The 20259-nt window shown below is 46.8% G+C and overlaps 1 protein-coding gene across 5 annotated transcripts in view; it reads right to left on the bottom strand.

Moving 5' to 3' along the window:
- Stk35 (serine/threonine kinase 35) overlaps window positions 1–20259 on the bottom strand; it is a 108800-nt gene that overhangs the window by 71682 nt on the left and 16859 nt on the right. For 2 of the 5 annotated variants that reach the window (XM_050133537.1, XM_050133511.1), the window contains one exon: window positions 5028–9497. The exons of 1 other annotated variant lie outside the window; for it this stretch is intronic. In XM_050133537.1, coding sequence (XP_049989494.1) covers window positions 9421–9497 — 77 coding nt within the window. In that variant the 3' untranslated portion in view covers window positions 5028–9420. Of the gene's footprint in view, window positions 1–5027; window positions 9498–20259 lie in introns of those variants that run through there. 2 more of the 5 variants (XR_007590255.1, XM_050133521.1) reach the window with 2 other exon arrangements.

Consider the following 20259-nt stretch of genomic DNA (forward strand, 5'->3'; position numbering starts at 1 on the left):
TGGGCTACACAGAATATTAAAAATGGGTTAGAACAATATGTAAGAGCCAATAAGAAACTGGACCTAGCCGGGCCAGACAGTGTTTGAAAGAATACAGTTTCCGTGTAATTATTTCGGGCATAAGCTAGCCATGCGGGCGGCCGGGTGCCAGGGACGCAGCCCCGCCGCTCTTATTTCAACAGAGGCAGGCCAATCTCGGTGACCTCAAGGCTCAGCCTGGTCTACAAGAGCTAGTTCCAGGACAGGCTCCAAAGCTACAGAGAAACCCTGTCTCAAAAAATAAATAAATAAATAAATAGATAGATAGATAGATAAATAAATAAATAAATAAATAGAACTAAACACCTCATCCTAAAGCAGGGTTTCCCCTTTTACCTTTATAAACTGCCACATTGTCTATGTGCCACATCTGTCTCCCCTCTAGCCAGAGGCAGTCCTCTGTCTCCCCACCTCCAGGGCAAACACCTCTACCCCTCTCTCTTATTCCCCTGCCCTCTGTGGTAAATAAATCTCCTTTGTGCTGAGAACTCGGTCTTGGGGTGTCCTGAGCCAATAGTGTTCACGTCACTCAGCATGCCTTATGGTCTGTTCTTGTGTAGGGCTGAGGTCCCATGAGCCTTCTTGAGTCAGTGTTAGCGTGTCTGCCGTTGTCCTTGTTTAGCTCCTGTTCAGGCAATCACGTCGGTGAGGCTGTATGGATATAGCTTCAAGACACACGATTACAGCAAACTCCCTGTTCTCTGGCTCTCTTCCACAGTGACCCCTGAGTCTTAGGCTCAGCAGGCTGTGTTGTAGATGTATCAGTTGGGACTGGGCTCCACATATGCATATTTATAGCTATAACTTGATGCCTTGTATACATTTGTGTATAAATTATAGATGTGTACATTATGTTGTAAACTGTGGTATTGATATATTTTAAGTGTTAAGTTGGGAGGGTAAGACCCCAGGCCCTCGCATCTATTCCAGCCTCCAGGCCTGAGAGTTTGTATCAGTCTGGACTCCAAATCCCAGGATGCCACTTCCACAGAGTATTTAAATGGACTCCCAAAAGAGGAACAAGTGGTCCCTTTTCCTTCCTCCTGGTAGTCGCGTTCACGGCCTCCTAGTTCCCTCTTGGGGCCACCCGAGAGCGCAGGACTCTCATTAAACCTGGATATTTCTTAATTTGGCTTGTTTTGATTTGGCTTGATTGAGAATTTGCATCGGCGGAGAGCCTGCGTTAGGAAATATTCCTAACATTAAGAAAAAAATGAAGTATGTTAAAGAGTCAATGATGGTGGGGCCATGTTTCTTTAAATAGTCAGGACGGGTCTTAGGTGACACGAACAGACCTCCTGTATGAAGCAGGACTACCAATGTATCCCAGGTAGAGGGAACAGCGGGGTAAAGGTTCAGGGTAGAAATGTTCTCTGTGCTTAGGGACAGCAGGAAAGAAGATGATTTGGGAGCAGAGATGGAGGATGCTGGGTGGCAAGGCTGGAGAAGTAAACAGAAGAAAATACAAGCTCCTGTATGGCCTGCTCTGTTGGCTTAGAAGAAAGTTGTGTGGATACTGACCAAGATGATCTCAATGACATAGGAACCTCAGGACGGATATGGTGCACAGCTCTAAGATGGAAGACAGGAAGGGAGACCTGGGCCGTTGAGATTGCAGACTCAGCAGGGTCTGAAGTGGGATTAGGCAGTAGAGTAGGCAGAGCAGTCACCCAGAGCCGTCTCCTCCATGCCCCGAGATGTTCCAGAACCTCATTTCTGTCTCCCTCTGACCCAGCCTGCCACACCAATATGCCTATATTCTCCCCGGTTCATCCTCTGGACAGCAGCGAGCAGGCAGCCAGAGGCTGAAGCTGACCAGCAGCTGGAACTGGGGCAGGGGCAGGATTAGTGAGGTGCTGGGTGACTCCTTCCACTGATGTGAGCGTGACTTAGTTGGGTGTGATGGCTACTGGTGTTAACTTGGCAGATTAAGGGATTATTTTATGTTGGTAGTCTAGGCTTAGTGGTGGGTGGGGCTGCTCTCTGAGCAGGACAAACAGAGCTGAGCACCAGCAAGCATGCAGTCACTGTCCCTCCTCCTGGCTGTGGACAGGATGTGATCGTCTGTCTCACTCTCTGGCCATCCTGACTTCCTGCTCTTAACTGTGAGCTTCCTCCTTTACGTTTCTTTTCTCAAGGTATTCTACAACAGCCATAGAAAGAGAAAGAAACTAAGACACAAATCGGCACCCAGTGTGGCCAATCTGCGGGAAACCTGACCCAGTGATTCTCAGGCCTTTGAAACTGTTTTAGGGGACAACTGTGGAAGAATTGGAGCCTTTGGACTAGAAAGCCCCCAAGTACTAAAAGCAAAACGTACTGTTCTGATGGGAGCCTAGAAGACCAAAATCCGAGAATCACAGTGCAGGCCCATCACATGAGTTCTGAGGGGAACAAAGGACTTTATTTGGAACGGGGCTAGGGGGTCTTTCATGTGATATTTTGGTCAAGAGTCTGGCTTTATTTTGTCCATATCCTAAGAAGCAGAATGAAGTGCAATGTAAAGACTATGTACTCGTTTGTTTGGCAGAGGATAGGCGTGTGAGCAAGCCTCGAGTTTCGGGCAGAGAATATGTGGACAGCAGAAGGCTGTAACTGCTAGAGAGAAGAGCCAGTAACAGAAACCTCTGCTGCACTGGAACCACAGTACAGGTGTCCCCATCAGAGCTCCAAACAAGGCTGTTGGCATTACTGTCCAACTGGTTTTGAAGGCATGAAAAACCCAAGGCTGAAGGGTTTTTCACTGAGAGCAGCTGAGGCCAGGTAATCTCCAGTTGGGTCAGACAGAATCCCTGTAAAGAGGTCAATGGACATTTGTTTGCAATTATTTAGGCAAAGCAATGAAGACCCCCCCCCCCACACACACCCCCCAGGATACTGGAGATGTCAGACTGTGGGATGTCAGCCAAGGCAAGCTGCAAGAATGGACTGGGATCAACTAGAGAGGCCAGAGCTGAAGGGGTGTGGCTACTGTATCTTTGGAGATCAGCCAATGTCATTCCAGCCTAGGACACTAGGTAGAGAGCTGCAGAATTGGCATTTGCTGGGCTGGGTTTAGGTCTGGCTTTGGCATGACTATTCCTTGTTATGCCCAGATTCTTCCCTTATGGAAGAAAGAATATTTATTCTATGTCATTCTAAGTTGGGCAGTTAAGACTTTAGACTTTTAAAGCATTGGCATTGTTAAAGGATTGTGGGGTCTTTACCTGCTCTACGTGTACCCTGACTGGCATATGTACGTGTGCGAACCCACATGCCTACACACACTTACACACACACAATCACAGAAGATTTTAAAAACTATGGAGGCTTTTCGAATGGGACCAAATGCATTTTACAGTGAGGTGTTAAGTTGGCAAGGGGTAGAGATGGGGTCAGTGTAGACTTTGCCAGACTCCAGAATCAACTAAGGTCGGAGTCTGGCACCACTGTGAGGGATTTTCTCGATCACATTAACAGATGTGGGAAGACCCTGTGGACTAGTGATCCTAGACTCTGGAAGTGGAGAAAACAGAAGCCTTCGCATGAATACATCCATTGCGACCTCACCCCTTTGTAGATGTTGACAGCTGCCTGAAGCTCTTGCAGCTTGACTTTCAACCTTTAAAGTTTAAGCTAGGTCAGAATAGCCATCCCTTCAGTTGTGCTCCTCCCCCTCCCCCTCTGTAGCCCTGGCTACCCTGGAACTTGTTAAGCAGATCAGGCTAGATCAAACCCAGAGACCCAGCTGCCTGTCTTCCTGGTGCTGGGATGAAAGGTGTGTGCCACCACACCCTGTGAAGTTGCTTCTGTTTGGGTATTTTATCATAGTGCCAAGTAAGTAAGACATTGGGTGTTTTAGATCTAGCCCTTTTGGGGTAATTTAGATCTAAATTACCTCCGGTAATCCTGGAGGAGCAAGGTGCTTGGTGCTTTACTACCGTGTTACAGGTGTCGTGTTCCATGTTAGCCGTGCCCACACACGTGTCACAACGCTTTCCCTTTTAATTACTGCCCTAACTCCAGTGTCGTCCAAGAGTGGGAGAGAAAGGGCATCATCACATTCCTCCTGTTAAAAAAAAGGCTTTCCTTGGTCCCTTTAGTCAGGCTATTATGTGGTTATTTCCTACTCTGTGGGTGAGAAAGCGGAGTTGGAGAAGCGCCCCGAGGTTAAAGGGCCCTTTAATCCTGGGCGTGGGCTGGGCACCTACATCCTAGGTCAGTGAGTCATCATCTAAAGATTGTTCCCCACTCTCCCTCCCTGTCACTGCACAATGGAGTAGGCGGTCGACATGCCATGCCTACTCAACCAACGACAGGGGGATGTAAAAATGTATTTATTGACATTTACAAATGGTAGAACCTCTTTGAAAGTTTGACAAAAGCCAGGTCTGGCGGTGCGTGCCTCTTAAAAAAGAATCTTAACACTCATACCCATAAAATAAAAATAAAATCTTAGAAGACAAACACAAAGAAACACAAACATTACCCACTTGTGGGTTACCCTTTTCAAGTGTCAAGGACAAAAGAACCCTTTGCTTTGTCCCTACAACCAGGGTCTGGATGGAGTTTACAGTCCAAGTTTGTATCTGAGACCTTTTCCTCTAACACTATTCCAGTGTCCTAATTCTTTCCTTTTCTTTTGTTTTTGTTGTTCCTTCTGGGATTCACAGGTCTCCCTCCTGGGGAAAGACCCACGATGGTAGGCTGTATGTCAAAATTAACCTTTACTAGACAGGCGCTGCACAGTGCCACGAAAGCTAGAGCCCAGCTTTCCAGACTCTACTAGAATCCCAAAGCTAACTCTTCAGGAAAGATGGCACTGCAGCAAGGCTACTATTTGTCCCAGCTGGCAAGTTTTTCATTATTACTTTAATTGGTGGTCTGTTGAGGGCAGGTCAGTAAGTCTGGCTTGTCCTAGGTGTCATAGGACCCAGGCTCTAACCCTAACCCCAATAACAATGCTGTCCAAACCAGTAGCAACAAAATCACAAACACTCATTTCCAAGTAGTATATGGCTTTTTGATCCCATCAAATAACTTTATTCACACAAACGTCCCTTAATTTACAAAGCTTCAGTCATTCATACACATTAGGGGGATCCACAGTGTTCAAAGAACTTAAATATAATGTATCATACCAACCCAAGTAAGCCAAGTACAAAAAATGTCCATATAAAGTTGTTCACACATAGGTCCTATATTACCAGCTTCTGTGCAAAAAAGAAAAAAGAAAAAAAAAAAGGGAAAATTAGATTAACTAGTATTTGAAACTGACCTTGTGCCTGGCTTTCAACCTCAAAACCAAGTCTGATCCATGTGAGCATTATGAGTAACTGAAATATTCTCTGGGTTTGATGGCAGGCAGCCTTTGGGATGTCATTTTTTTTTTTTTTTTTTTTTTGTAAATATTCCCTAAGTAGGTTTCCTTCTTCCTATGATCTCATCTGATTTAAAAAAAAAAAAAAAAAAAAAGGCTCACTCCTTCTGGTACTCTCCCTAATCCTAGGGACCCCTAGGCAACCAATGGCAGTAGACTTGTCCCTCTGCCATAGAGTCCCTACTGCAGGGCTCCCCTCCCAGAGCATGTCTCCAGACAAGGCTCCAGACCTCTGCAGACCTGAAGGCCGTATGACGAGCTCAGAAATCAGTCTGCTGTCTGCTGGCCTGGAGAGCTGAGGGACCAAGCTCAGCCAACTCTGAGGTAGACTCCAACAGTTGTCTGGAGCTGCCAGTCAAGGGGAGGGATAACCCAAAGATCCACCGGGAATGAAGCCACTATGCCCCCAGATGTGGAAGGAGGGGCACACAAGGAAGAGACAAGGTGGAAAGAGCTCACAGTGAGCAGGGTTGGGAGGGATAACAGGGTTGGGAAGGACAACGGAGTAAGGCAGGGTAGGAACGTTCCCCTCTTGGAGGATAGCAGTCAGACACTCTCTCATTCTTCCCAAGATTCCAAAAGATATCTAAAGGTTAAAACCCACATTTAACCCATCCTTTTAAGCTGTCTTCTCAAGCAGTAAACACCTAATAGCATAAACAGATTTCCACAATGCTCTTTTCCTCTTCTTGGAAAAATATTCACGCAAAAACAATAACCTTATTGCTCCAAACACTGTTTTTCTAAAATAGTGATATGTTAAAGAGCTGAGAATCTTGGAGGAAGGAATGAAGGAGGTGGGAACTATTGGGGCAAGAAGGTGAGGAAGCGAGGGAGTGGTCTTAGCACCACGGGGTTAGGAAGCGAGTCAAGGGCCTCTGCTCACTCCAGGTGTCTGTCTGCCTTCCCCGCCACTGGAGTTCCCACCGGCAGTGCCACAAAGGAGGCCAGGCCCTACCCAGAGTCAGATCTTCACCTAGTGCTGGTGCCCTTCTCCTCCAGCTGTAAACAGGGTATTTCTTTAAGTAAACATTAAAACATCCCTCAGGCAGTCAAAGGGCAAACCCTACAAGGTGGGAACAGAGTTCCTACTCCCTGCCCCAATGCGCTAGAGCTAGGTGAGGCTAAAGCCTGAACCTTAGTCTCCTGAAACCAGGAGGGGGTTAGCTGGAGCCAGTTTGGATGGTGCAGTCAGTGTCTTCCTGGCTAGAGGTAAGAACAGGGAGGAACAAAGGCAGTGTGCATATGTGGGCAGCAGCATTTGGTCCTGGTCTAGAGCTGCTGTGAGGGCCACAGAGGCAAGAGGGAGGTGTGTGGGGGCTCAGAGTCTTCCTTCCCTTGTGGCTATATACAAGTGGGAGATTATGAGTACCAGTGACAAATGAACACATGGAAGACAGCCACCTGCTTCTGGCAGAGTCTGGACAGGGAGGACAACGGAATAAGGCACTATGATCTGTCCTGATGACTCCCTTCAGTCACAGGGAGCTGAGCTCTGAGTGCAGAGAACTCAGGCCAGGCCAGTCTCCCAACAGCAATCCTCACACCCAAGAAAATGACAAATGTTAGCAGTTCCGCACAGTCTAGAGGTGAGCAGGTCTAGCAAACTGGAGGCACCTGAGATGATGCTCCACAGAGCAACCGGCAGGCCTGCAACCTACATAGAGGCAGAGCGGAAATAACAGAGAAGGATGCTGATTCCCAAGAGGGACAGCTGAGCTTAGAGAAGACTACAGAGCCCACCAGGGGCTGACTCACTGGCCATTGCACAGCAAAAATGTCACCGGGCCAGTGTCCATCTATCCGGCTGGCAGGTGACAGCATAGACTGCAGGACAGGCACTTGGGGCTCAAGACCTGGCTCTCATCTGAGCCAGAGATAGAGGTGCAGTCACCGGGCCAGAACCAGCTGGGAGTCATGGAAGACAAGGTGCAGGGAAACAGGCTACCCCTCACCAGGCCACCCACCTGCAACCTATGGGGCTACTTTGACACCCCATATGTGTCAAAGAAAAGTATGATGGGAAAGTCTTGATTGCAGAGAGCTAGACGGAGAAGAGAAAAAGGTGGGTAGATAGTAACTTGCTAGGCCTGACCCTTTACCAGGAACCCAGCAGGACTGCAGCACGGAGAGTGGGGTACTGAGCTCAGAGACTGCTTTTCCCATCTGCTCAGGCACAAAGAGACAGCAGCACCCAGAGGAAGAGAGGAGGGTGGAACAGAAATGGAATGTACTTTGCAATTAGGGGATGCTGCTGTTCCCAGCCCCCTCCCAGGTGCCACTCTGATTAAGCTCAGGAGGCCGCTTAACAACTCAAGAAGACAAGATGCTACCACAGTGCAGCGAGGTGAGCGCCTGCATTACAAGCTGCAGCCACGTACCCATGGGTCTGCAGCCGCGAATCACAGGAACAGCAGCTGACTTCTGGCCAAGAGGAGAAAGAAACTTTGGTGCTGAGTTGCCTGAGAGAAGGCTGGAAAGTGTTAGTGGACAGAGCTAAGCGGGGTGCAGTGTTGCTCTGGCCTTCCCCACACTACAGCTGCTCAAAGAAAAGCTCCCCTTGGCCTCTCATTTCCCTATCCATCCTATGCTAGTTTAGGAATAATGAACAAGATGAACACATAGATACCTTCTTTCCTTATCCAGAGACCCCATCCCATGTGGCCAGGGTGAAAAATCTGAGAAAGTACTGGAGCAACCAAAGGTGCATCCAACTAGAAGGATGCAAACGAGAGAATGATGGGGTCCATCAAGAAGGAGCTGAAGAAGGGTATCTTCCCTCAGGAGGCTATAAGAACACTGCAAGGGAGTTAAGAGTGAAAGACTATGCAAACAGAGGCAGCCTAGGTTGGGGATGCTTTAAGGTGGCTAGCTGCTATATGGGCCCTCTGCTAGCCACATGGGCATCCCTATCTGCCTCATACCTCCCTATTCAAGGCAGGTCCTTTCTCTTTCAACAGACAACAGTTTCAAAGAGTTTGATCACCTAACATGAAGTCCCTGGGGTAAGAGATGGCGCTTGACAGTATCACCCAGTGGTGAGTGACACCATAGATCCTGGTACACAGGGCACACCTTTTACTGTGGGGAAATGATGGCAGCAGCCATTCAAGGGTAATCTGCAATGGTCAAAACTGGACCTTGGGGCCAGGTAGTCTCTGTGACAAGGTGGACTTGCAGCACACTGGGAAGATAATCCAGGAGGCAGAAGGTAAAAACGTAATGGCCTCATAGCAGTGACAAGAGGCCAAGGAAGACCAAGTCTAACAGAGAGTCGGCACAACGTCCTAATAGAAGATAGGCGTGTGCAAGTGGGCTGGGGTGTCTTTATCCCCAAGTGACGGGGTCATCACTCTTGGTCTCCTTCCTCAGGGAGCCCGGTTGGAAAGGACAGAAGGAAACAATTCCAACTACAGTGAGTCGTGGCATGACCTGGGGCTCCAAAGAACTTAAAAAGAAGCAAACCCACGCTTTAGGTCTTCTTTAAGAGTACTTTCGGCAAACCCTGGTCTTCCTCTTCTGAGATGTTCTTCATTTCTGATCCTGACTGAGGCCTGAGGGCTGGCCAGGACCAGCACACCCAAGGAGTCCAAGAGCTCCCACGACTGGCAGGGAAGTAACTCAGAGGCTGCTTCCTTAGATCTTCGTATCCCTTGGCAGGAGAGACAAACTCTGGGCAGAGACGTTCTTTGGGAAGTGGGATGCCAGAGCGCAACTGAGAGATGTGTACGAAAGAAACAGAACATGAAAGAGAAAACCAAAATCGCTTCCTAACTTAAGAAATTAACGGACTAACGGTGAAAATATGCATACGCTTTGCCCACATTCAATGTTCTTAAAAACAAAATGAAACAAAACCCCAAACAATAAAAAGGTGCCTGTCCAGAATGTAGCCTTCTGCTCTTCAGAAGTCTTGATGGTTTAATGTTTAAAAAAATAATAATTATTATTATAATAAAGGAAAAACAAAAGGGTAGCGTGGGAAACCCAAGCAAAGCTTCACATTGTGGGAGGTCCAGCTGTCAGGAGATCGCCACCACCTGTACCCTCTGCCATCCTGTCCGAGACATGATGAGACTGTGGGTCCCGAAGGATCGACCTGGAAGACAGAAGGTAGGCAAGGAGTGGACATTGGATCAGTGGGTGAGGGTACAGAGCCAGCACCCAAACCAAACTGACCCTGCAGCTATGTGTGCCAGTTTCTCTAAATACTGTATGTGGAGGAAGCTGAGCCACCTGTAAAGACACACTCCTACGGCTCTGGTAAGGAAACTGATGTGTTCAAGGTCACAATGACTAAGGGCAGACTTTGGAAGAGGGAGCTAAGGTAGCATGCTGGGTCCAGCTACCAATCTGATCACAAATTCTACACCTTATTCCCACTCCAGCTTCTCTGCACTACACAGGACCCATTCCAAATAGAATGTTCCCAACGGACCCTGATGGTCTTGGTTCTTTCTTCTCTCCTCACAACAACTCTTATATAATTTCCCTATTCTTTACAAATGAGAAAATGGTTTTCAGCATCGGAGAACTTATACTAAGTTAGCCAACAAGTTTTAAAGAGACATCACTTTCTCCTACTCAGGTGGACTCAGAGCAAGGCTTCCCAGAAGCAAGTGATAGGTCCCTCTCTGCCCACAGCAACATCTACTGGGGCTGTAACTGAGTGTTCTGGAGACCAAACAACAGCCCTGCCAGCTGGCTATGTTCTTTGGTCTCATAATCTACACCTATGTCACAAGCTGTTTTGGAGATTACATAAATTCAGTTGTGCATGGCAGTATTCTATTGGACCACCGCTGTATACTGTCTGCTATTTCCTGAAGCATCATTCTGTCTAACTGTACATGATACTACTTAGAAGAATGCCTGGTCCTGTGAGCACTGGCTGCTACCTGGGAACTACTTTGGTGCCAGGCCTTGGGAATAAGACAAGAAGCTGCCCTTCAAAGACCCTAGCACACAGAAGTCTATAGAGATTAGTCTTGGGGCAGCTCTATATTCTGAGCTACTTAATCTCATAGCTTAGTATAGCTTTGTCTTGGGCAGGGCAGGTCATCTGGGCAGCAATGTTCTAAAGTTTTCAAAGTGTCTAGTTTCACTCTAAATGACTGTCCCAAACAAGCCCTTCCCTGTATGCTTGCAACCCTTCAGTGACTTCCTTGTTCCATGAACACACCAAGTCCATTGTCTAAGGCTTGAGAAGTATGCTCTGGTTCCAGCCCAGAGTACCTTCTTCACTGGAGCTGTGGTCAGTACAGCCAGACAGCACTGGCCCCATAATCTCAAGTCTGACAAGTGCCTTAGCTCATTCACAAATGGACACCAGACAGGGCCTGTCTACCTCTGTCTCTTCCTCAATTGTCTTCCATCTCCTTTGGGCTCTGAGTAGAATGAGTATGAAGTATAAGGCCTGCAGAAGGTCCTGACATATCCAATGAGCCCATTTCTCCTTTGCCTGTGTCTGCAGCTAGACTCTCGATGTACCTGCAGTCATTCGGCCATCACAAGCGGCTGCAGGTGCCACAGGAAAGGCATCCCCCACACTGATGGAGGAGTGCAAACAGCCTGTGGGGAGGGAGCAGCTGGAAGAGCTTTCAGAACTTCAGATATGCTAAGAGCTAGACAGCCTGGTAGCTCCACTTCTAGAAACTTAGCTTCACTGCTAACTCTAAACATGGAAAAAGAATTTACAAATAAAGATGAGAATAAATTATGAGACATTACTTCTAATGTCCAAAACGAACAGACTAAATGATCTATCAGCTCACTGTTATAATGAAAAAACGAGAGTTGGGTGGCGTTGGTGCATCAGTCTGAAGCCTGCTAGAGTCAAGTGGGATACATACGTTACACACTGCATGGTAGAAAGCAGAAATATAATTTGTCTCTACAGCTCAGGATGGAGGTAATAGGTGAAAACTTGTGGTGTTTGGATGGATGAGGCCTTTGGGAGATAATTAGGAATACATAAGTCATTTGGGTGGGATCCCATGATTAAGCTCTGGTGGTTGTTTAAGATCCTAAGAGCTGGAGGGATGACTTGGTGGTTTAAGAACATTGGTTGCTCTTCAAGAGAACCAGGGTTTGAGTCCCAGTACCCACATGGCAGCTCACACCATCTAAAATTCCAGTTTCATAGGATCTGATACCCTTTTCCCCCCATGAAAACTAGGCATATATGATGCACATACATGTAGTTAAAGCAGTCATTCACATAAGTAAATCTAAACAAAAAGAGGAAGATCCTACACACACACACAGGCTTCTTGATAGATGATGCCCCCCATGTTGCCTCAAAAAGACAACCAACAAGAAGGACCATCCTCAGAGCTGGACCTCTGACTTAGGACCCAAGACCAGAAAGTACCCTTTTTCTTTACTTTTAATAAACTATTATTAAAACAAAAAACTTGTACATAAAAACCAGAATGCACCAAAATTAACCAGACCCAGTGTCTATACATAAAAGCATGCACTCCGGAAAGAGGTTAGGTATAGAGTAAGGGAAGCATCTCCAAGCGAGGAGAAATAGAATATATAGTTATAGACGTAATGGGGAATGGGATGGGATGGGAGGATTAAACTAAAAGGGGGGGGGGGAGGGAAAAGGGCAATAAAGAAGGGAATATGGGGAGGGACAACTAACACCACGGACCATTGGAGGGGTTCATATAGAAACTTACTGCTATAGAAGTTTCTTCTAACATACACATATGTGAAAGAAATCTAATGTAATAACCAGCTAATGCAGGAGAAACGCCCTCACTAGACATTCTTCACTAGACCCAAAGAGACCTACAACTGGATCATGCGCAGAGAATGAGGAGGATACGGATGACACCAAGGACACAACAGGACATAGGATACACATATGAACTCAGACTGTGCTAGCATGCTAGGTCCAAGTCAGAGAGGGCCCAGCACTGAGAGGGAGAACCAGACAGAGCTTCCATCCCTAATCAGAAAGTTATCTTCAAGTGACAACAAAGAAAACCTAGTCTTCTCCAAGGGAGTTTGAGTATATAAACTACACCAAAGGGCAGGCCCCTACCCCACCATGCCCAGCAGTTGATGGCCAACACAAAACAAACTCAGTGGTACTTTTGGAGACTATTTTTGCCTTTTTTTTTTTTAAACCTAACTGGTCTTCCACTTGCACATTAATTTCCAATTTGGGGAATATATGTGTGTGTGTGTGTGTGTGTGTGTGTGTCTTTTGTGTGTAAGTATCTCTGTACATATGTGTTTCTCCTGGGTTTTTGTGTTTGTTTTGTTTTTAATTAAATTTTGTCTTTTTTTTTTTTTTAATGTGTCTGTTTCTTAAGAACAGAAAGAAAAAGGAATGGAGTTTGGTGGGTGAAGAGGTGGGGGAATCTAGGAGAAGCTGGGAAAGGGAAACCATGATCATAACTATATGGGAAAAAAAGTTTTCAAACAAACAAAAAAATCAAAAACAAAACCAGCATGCACCAAAATTAACCAGACCCAAAATCTATGATAAAAAGCATGTACTCTGGAGAAAAAGCCTCAGATATCTGAGGCCTACCCCTTCACTGGATGCTTCTGCTCCCCTACTAGCAATAGGAATTAAAAGATTCCCCCAAAGATTCGTTTGAGGACTGATTCCCAGTCTTCAGCTTGGGAAAAACTCATGCACTCCCTGATGACTTGGCAGCCATTCCGGCCTCGTGTAGCTTTACACTGTTGCTTTCTGCTTGTGTTTTCAGTAGATGAACAGGTGAAGCAGAAGACAGACAAGTACACCTTCCCCAGGGAAGCCACAGCATGGTGTGCTCACGGGAAGATGGAGGAGGCACTTTTTGCTACCTCAACAAGAACAGTAAAGACTATCTGGTTTGGAGTCAAAGCAGCCAGCCCATCATTAATGCAGACGATGATGAAGAATGCAGTCCCAGCCTTGGTGGACTCTTGTTCATTACCTTTCATCCTAGCTGATGCCAAACCGTGGGTCCCTTGTTGACCAGGCTAGAGCATGTGGGTCTGATTCTGATACCTAGCATCAACCAGGGTTTTCCTTGTTGCTCTCAGTGGGACCCCTAAACAGAGAGCCCTCCTGAAAGTCAATGGCGCGTGTGCTAAGCACAATGAAGAATGGTAACTAGCTATATGTAGTGGACTTTATGGTAGATATGGCCTTGGAATAGCTGGTCTGGCAGGTTTAGGTTTTTTGTTTTGTTTTTTCCCACTGGTATCTTAGAGCACAGAAACTAGAAAGAGCTGAGGTGAGCAAGGGATGGAAAGACGTGGCTAGAGATGTCCATCTCCTGCCCTCCCTATTCCTAAACACATACAAAATAAAGGATGTCCCTTAATCTAAAAGCACAGCCTTTCCCCTGTGTGTCTGTATCGTTTCTTTAAATAACTGTTGATAATAGTAGGAACACTGAAAAACTGATTCCCCTCCATTGTCCCCTAGTTTATTAATTAATAAGAAAATTGCATTATCTTAAGAAATATGTTTAAAAACATGGCGCATGAAATACAGCTCTCTCGTTCCCAGACTCCATGAAGGAAAGGCACAGGCTTTACAGGAAACACCTGAGCTTCTACCTCCTCGTCACAGTCACGATCGCTGTCTCCAGCTCTCCCTTCTTTTGGAAATGCAGACAGTACAATTTACACTCTGCTGTGGGGAGTGGGAATTCCAGTAGACTGCCAGCGGTCCATCTTGTCTACTTACACCCGCCTATTCACTGCTCAGCTGGAGGAGCGGGCTCTCAAACTACTATGCTCAAGCATTAATGGTCATTTGGGCTCTTAGAGCATCAGACCGGAATACCTAGAACTTAACTTTTTTGTTTTGTTGAATCAGGATCTCATTCTGGGTTAGACTCAGGCTGGTCTCTAGGTCAAGAAAATCCTCTCACCTTATCCTCCCTGAGTGCTGGGATTACAGGTAAGAGTCATCATGACTAGCCTGGAATTCACTCATCAAGGCTTAATTCAGGAACTATCTTATATCTACTATATTGGTGGGAGAATTAATGGTGGTGAGCTCTGTTCAGAGCATATACATCTCTGCCATAATGATCCCAGAGACGATCCTCCTGCCTCTGCCTCTTCAGTGCTAGAATTACAGGCAGGCACTACCATGCCCTGTTTCCCAATAGTCATTTTGTTAAAGCAAAATTTACGACTTGGTCTGGAGTCAGCCTTCCCCTGAGGTGAGAGTCTTCTTTCTGTTTTAGGCTTTAGCTCCCACTCTTCTGCTTCCTTCCTCATCACCGAGCATTCCAAGTCCCTCTCTGTACCTCCTCCCAGGAAGCATGTCCAAAGAACAATCTTTGCAAGGACGCTGCTTTGCAGTGGGCCGCCAGGCCTGACAGTCAGCCTCTACTACCTCACAATCCCTTAGACGAGTCTGCCAATTCCCTGAGGGCTATCAATTACCAGGTGGTGATGGATGCTACAAGCTCATATACTGAATGGCTGACAAAACTTTCAAATTAGTGTACATGGCAATATAAAACTAATTGATGTACTTCTAAGACACATTCAACAGAACAGCATTTTAAGGGGAAAATATGGTTATAAGAACTTCCGCCTGTGACTAAGCTCCTAGCCCACTGCCCAGTGCTTACATGCACAGCAAGCATCTCAACAGCCAGTGCATGGAGGAAAGCTTATTCACACCTATGATGGTTGGGCTACTTCTCCACTCTCTGACGTCTGGTGAGGGACAGAGTTGGGACTGTGCCCAACCCTGATGCCTGTGCTACTCTGGAATCAAGCTAAACCATTTCTTGGCTCTCTCACCATCAGAGCTGAACAGGAGAAACAAAGCATGTGGAGACCATGGATTTTTCTAACATTTACACAGTCTACTGCTTATAGAAAGAGGCTCCTGGCTCCACCTTTTCTTTCCAACTTCTCATCAGGAGAAATCCCCTCAAAGAGAAAGCAGATTCCACACAACGCTCATGTGGAAAGATCTCCTGGAACCCAGAGTGGCAAAGCTGTCATGGTTCATGACAAGAGCAAAATTAGAAGCTGGCAACTATCTATCTGTAAGATGGCAAATAAATAAATAGTAATTAGTTTTTAAAATAGCTTCCTTGCCCAGGCTAGCAGGTAGCTCAGGAGGTAATGACAGAGCTCTGGCAGTGCTAGAAGGACTGGAACTCCACATTCATAATCCACAATGTCAGAGGGGTGGCTATGGACAGACGGCAGCTTTCTCCCATCTTCTAGATCCCACACACCCACCACACATCCACCTAGGCTGTAACAGTACCTTAAGTCTTGCACTTAGCTGTGGAGGCCTATTCAGCAGCAGCAGAGGATCACCATCTCTACAGGGTGACAGGAGGAGAAAGAGAAAAGGGGCCTGGCTTCCAGTGTCATTGCTTTCCCAAGTGCTCAATGAAGAACTTGACAATAGGGAGGGGATTTTTAATCCAAGGTCCTTCTAATCTCAGGAATGTAGGGCGAGTTCAAGAATCCCCAAGGGCCTCAAACTCTCAGTGTAAGTCAGAAGCAGTTTTCTGGAAGACTATCTCACTATTCAGATCCTGAAACAAATCTGCCAGGAGCCTGACTTATGTAGACAGAAACTAACCAGAGGCACTGTATCAAGAGGAACTGCCCAGGGTTCTGGAGTAGGCACAGGTAAACAGTACAGCCTGTGTGGCCGAGATGCTGAGGAAGCAGGTCAGTGAGAAAGGGTGAGGCCAGTCTCAGCTCAACATGCCAGAGCCTTTGCTTTTCTCTGAAGTCTTCAAGCAGAACCTGAGACCCTTAACAGTACGACACCACTGAGACATGGGCTCTATCTCCTCTCCTATCACCTGAAGCTGGTTCCACAGCTACCTTGCTCCCTAAGAAACACAGTTTTGAAGCACCACTGCTAGGCCCAATAGACGTCAGGGCAGGAGTCGGTGAGAGAAAGGACACGAACAGAATTTAAAGCCAGGATAGCATGCTGTTGGAAACACATCAGCTTTCCCTCTACTGTGTCAGAAGGCTCCACAGGGGCACTAAGTGAGTCTATGGCAACTACACAATCAGGGAGCTCTTACACAACACAAGAAGACTGCGTCATAATAAGGCAGTGGTCACATTGACTGTACTACTGACAATACTATTTTAGGCCATCTGATTCCTTAAAGTGTGCTGCCAAAATTAATAGTATTAAAAAAGTTCACCAAATGTTCAAGAAGGAATCACTGGCCATAATGGATGAGTCTAGATTTAAAAGGCTCCATGGTGACCTAACAGTAGGCAGAGCTACCCGCTGAGTCATCCTGAATGTGCTTGAGAACTTGGACTCATTGAGACCTCTGATCTGGCCTTGCCTGACTCAATAGGTCTTGGAACTGGGGCTGGTGTTTTCCTGCAGCACTTTAGCTAGTAAGCAGGTCCTAAATGTAATAAGACTAAAGGAGAGACAATTTTTTGTTCCTAGAAACAACTAATAAAATCAGCAGTTAGATAGGTAGATAATACCCTTCCTCAAGCTTTTTAAGTGTAGGGCTGAAATAAAAACTGCCAACTGCCTCAGTTGGGCCCCACAGAACCAGGTTCAACTGTAGCGGCTATGACTGCAGAAAAAGGGATCCAGGGGAAAGTCTGGGATCCTGGATTTCCCCAAAGGACACTTTCCCACTAGGAAGTCACCTAAGTCCTTGTCACTAAAGGCGAGGTCACTCTTCCATGTGGTGACAGCGTAATTCGTGGTTATAAAAAGACCCAAGGCCAGAATGGTATGGTCTAAAAGAAAGACCATATGGTCTTCCAGTTAAAAGCTCAAAGCCGGGCACGCCAAGGGAAACTCTTGGGGCGCTTTCTAAGGAGTCTATGGCTTTCTTGGGGAAAAAGTCTCCACTCATTATTAGGGAGAGAGAAAATGAAGCTCAAGGGCAGTCTGTGAAGGTTTTGCAAAAACAAATACCACGGCAGGGGTAAAATGTGGCACTGCCAGTGTGAGGTTTTGCTGCTGAACTGAGATGGAGACTACTGTGCGCACCAGGTTGCATTTCCCACAGGGAACCAGCCCAGAGAGAGGAGCTGCCCAAAGCCACTGATACAGCAAGTGGAGTGCGGTCTAAACGTAGATTCCCTAGCATGTTCCTAAATTTCACTACTGTGCAAGCAAGCTTCCACGCTTGGACGTGGTTACTGAACTTCACGCCCTCTACAGAGGTTATCTTGCCGGGCGTGCCGCTGGAGCACTTTCCCAGGTCGGACCCACCCTCCTAAAATGCTACAGGCACTGTTCCACCCACTCTCAAGCCCCACCTTATTTGCAAGACCAAGTTCCTCTTCTTCAGGCTGACAAAGCCCCTGGTGGCTCAAGGACAGCTCTTTAGATTCCCGGCTTGCACAAGGCTCACTTGGCATTCAGCTCAGGACGCCCTTCTCCAGGTACAGCTAGGTGAGTGAGTCCCAAATGTAGCTGTCACTCATCTCAACAAGAGAGCACTCTTTTCTCTGAGCTACTTACTGGCCTTGAGTGGACTCAGGATCCCCCTGGGGTTGACTATCTGGCCTCTCCTGGGGAGTTCAATGGAGGAGGGCCTGGGCTGGAGCTCTAGCCCTTGCCAGGGCTCAATCACTTCCTGTCTGGAACGGACAGCAATACCAAGGACACAAAGGAATACTGAGTAGGCAAGCTCAGCAAGGTGATGATAAAGAAGTACGCTTGTCCCAGGCCGGCTCCTCTGCAAAAGCAAGCAATAAAATGCAAGACCACAAGTATGCATTTGCTCATGAGCACAAAGGGAAAGGACCTAGTGGTTCCTGGGTTCTACTGCCAAGTCCTGCCTCTCCTATGTATCGTGTATCATTCAAACCAAGGTGTGAAGAGATACTGAAAGAAAGACGCCTCTTCTTCACCAGCTAGAAGAGGAGGTACCCCTACATTTTTGACAATTGTACTTAAGTGTCCTAACGACAGCTGAGAGGACTGTGACAACGGCTTGAAGCTCTCCATCTGATCAGAATTATAATCTGATTAGTAGGAAATTCCTTGCTTACGGAGTCTTAGCAGTGACCAGAACTGTAAATTGGAATCACCTTCCACCAGAGCTCCATTAACCCAAGGTCAAGGAATGGGGTTGCAGAAGACGCCTGTTTAGTCTTCCCACAGCACCAACCCCATCTCATATCTACAAGTAGGTGGGCAAGTGGAGTTCTGGTTTTCTGTAACAGTGGGAAGGAGCTGTGTGCTGTGTCTCCAAAGGCTTTTTATACCACACTAGAATGAACCTCGGCCCTGAGATGGTCTGGGGAGGGAGGAGGACATCTGGACTGTGTCAGTGGTGACAGCTGTACTTCACTTTAGGTACTTGGCTTAAACCCCAGAACAAGTAGAAAGGTAAAATGTCACCCTGTTTGTCTTGGGTGTGGTAGTTTTCACACCCATTCCTGCTGCCCCATGCAAGCGGAGAATTCCTCCCAAACATTTACCAGATCCAAACAAGCAATCTGGTTACTAACAACAAACGAGTAAGCCCATACTTGCAACTTCCAGTTTTCTTTATGTCTCGTACAAGGGGCTGGGTCCTGCTGGCAGTGTCTGTGCAGTCTGCCAGGATCTCACAGCCGCACACCCCTAAACGCCTGAGGCTTGTCCTAGACTTCAGCTTTCTAGAAGGGCATGTCTTAGGCATGTCCAAAAAGTAGAAAAGGAAAAGCAAAGGGGCACCAGCTCTATCTGGTTGCTAAGGGGTGTCCCTTTCCCCAGAGAACGGACAGAGATGCACAATCAACCAGGAGACTCACATCATTTTGGTAGCTTTACTTACTGGACAATATGATAAATACTAAAACCCAACATGATATAGGCAATCTGTTTCTCCCATCACTGTTATAGTACCATGCCTCTGAGCTCAGAAAACAAACTAAAAAAATCCAGCCAGCCATCATTCACAAGACTCCTTCACCCAGCTTCAAATCAAGATTAGTTTTGTAGCCGGAAAACAAGCATTTCTATCTTCCTTACTATGCCTTATGGGGTACCTGGGTGGTTCTAACACATTCTTCCCGAGTCCCTAGACATTTTCTTTAACAAAGAAACAAAATACAGCATTCTCTCTGACCTGTTTATGTTGCAGGCTGAGTACAGCTTTCCCCTGGCACCTCTTACTGAAAGCGAAATTCCGTTAAGTTGGGAAATTCACGGCAGTGTTTTACAGTATTGATTTATTTTAAACTTGGTTGGCATTTTTAAGACCTGCCATGCCGCTGAGCCCTAGAAATGCTGAAAGAGATCTCTATTTCGTCTGATTTGGAATATCATGAGGTATTAGGTAAAATAAAGAGGGGCTGGCAACTTAATCTGCTCTTGCCCACTTTGTCAAGACAAAACTTGGACCCTCTTCCCAGGCCTGAGCCCAAGCATCACCGCTCGGGAACTGCACCTTCCTTCCTTAAACGGCAGCGTGTCCTGAGTGAGCAAAGCCTCCTCCAGACACATACCCAAGCGATTGCTTCACATCCAACTCTGATAAGACATTCCCAAACTCCCTCAAGAACCAGCCCTAAGATTTCTCACAAAGGCTTCCCTGCTCTCCAGAGCCATCATCTACAACTAAACTGCAAGCTCTCAGGAGACAACGCTGAATTCCAAATGACCAGTGTCACCAATGGGCAACTGCCTGCCAGGTACTAAGATGGCTCCCCTACCAAACCTGACTTGGCCCCAGAATCTTTCAACACAGGGCTGCAGGCAGCCCCACCCATCAGAGCAGACAAAAACGGATGGCACCTGAAGCATCAGTGGGGATTTGATAGAGTTGGGAGATTTGTCCGTGCTGAGAATTATTAACACTGCCGTTCTGCTTTGGGTCCTCAGCTACCTGAAATCTCTGGCTCAATCTTGGGAATAGGCTTCA

The sequence above is a fragment of the Alexandromys fortis genome, unplaced genomic scaffold (genome assembly GCF_014885135.2).
Source record: "Alexandromys fortis isolate MF-2015 unplaced genomic scaffold, M_Fortis_MF-2015_v1.1 scaffold_6, whole genome shotgun sequence".
NCBI classification, from domain to species: Eukaryota; Metazoa; Chordata; class Mammalia; order Rodentia; family Cricetidae; genus Alexandromys; species Alexandromys fortis.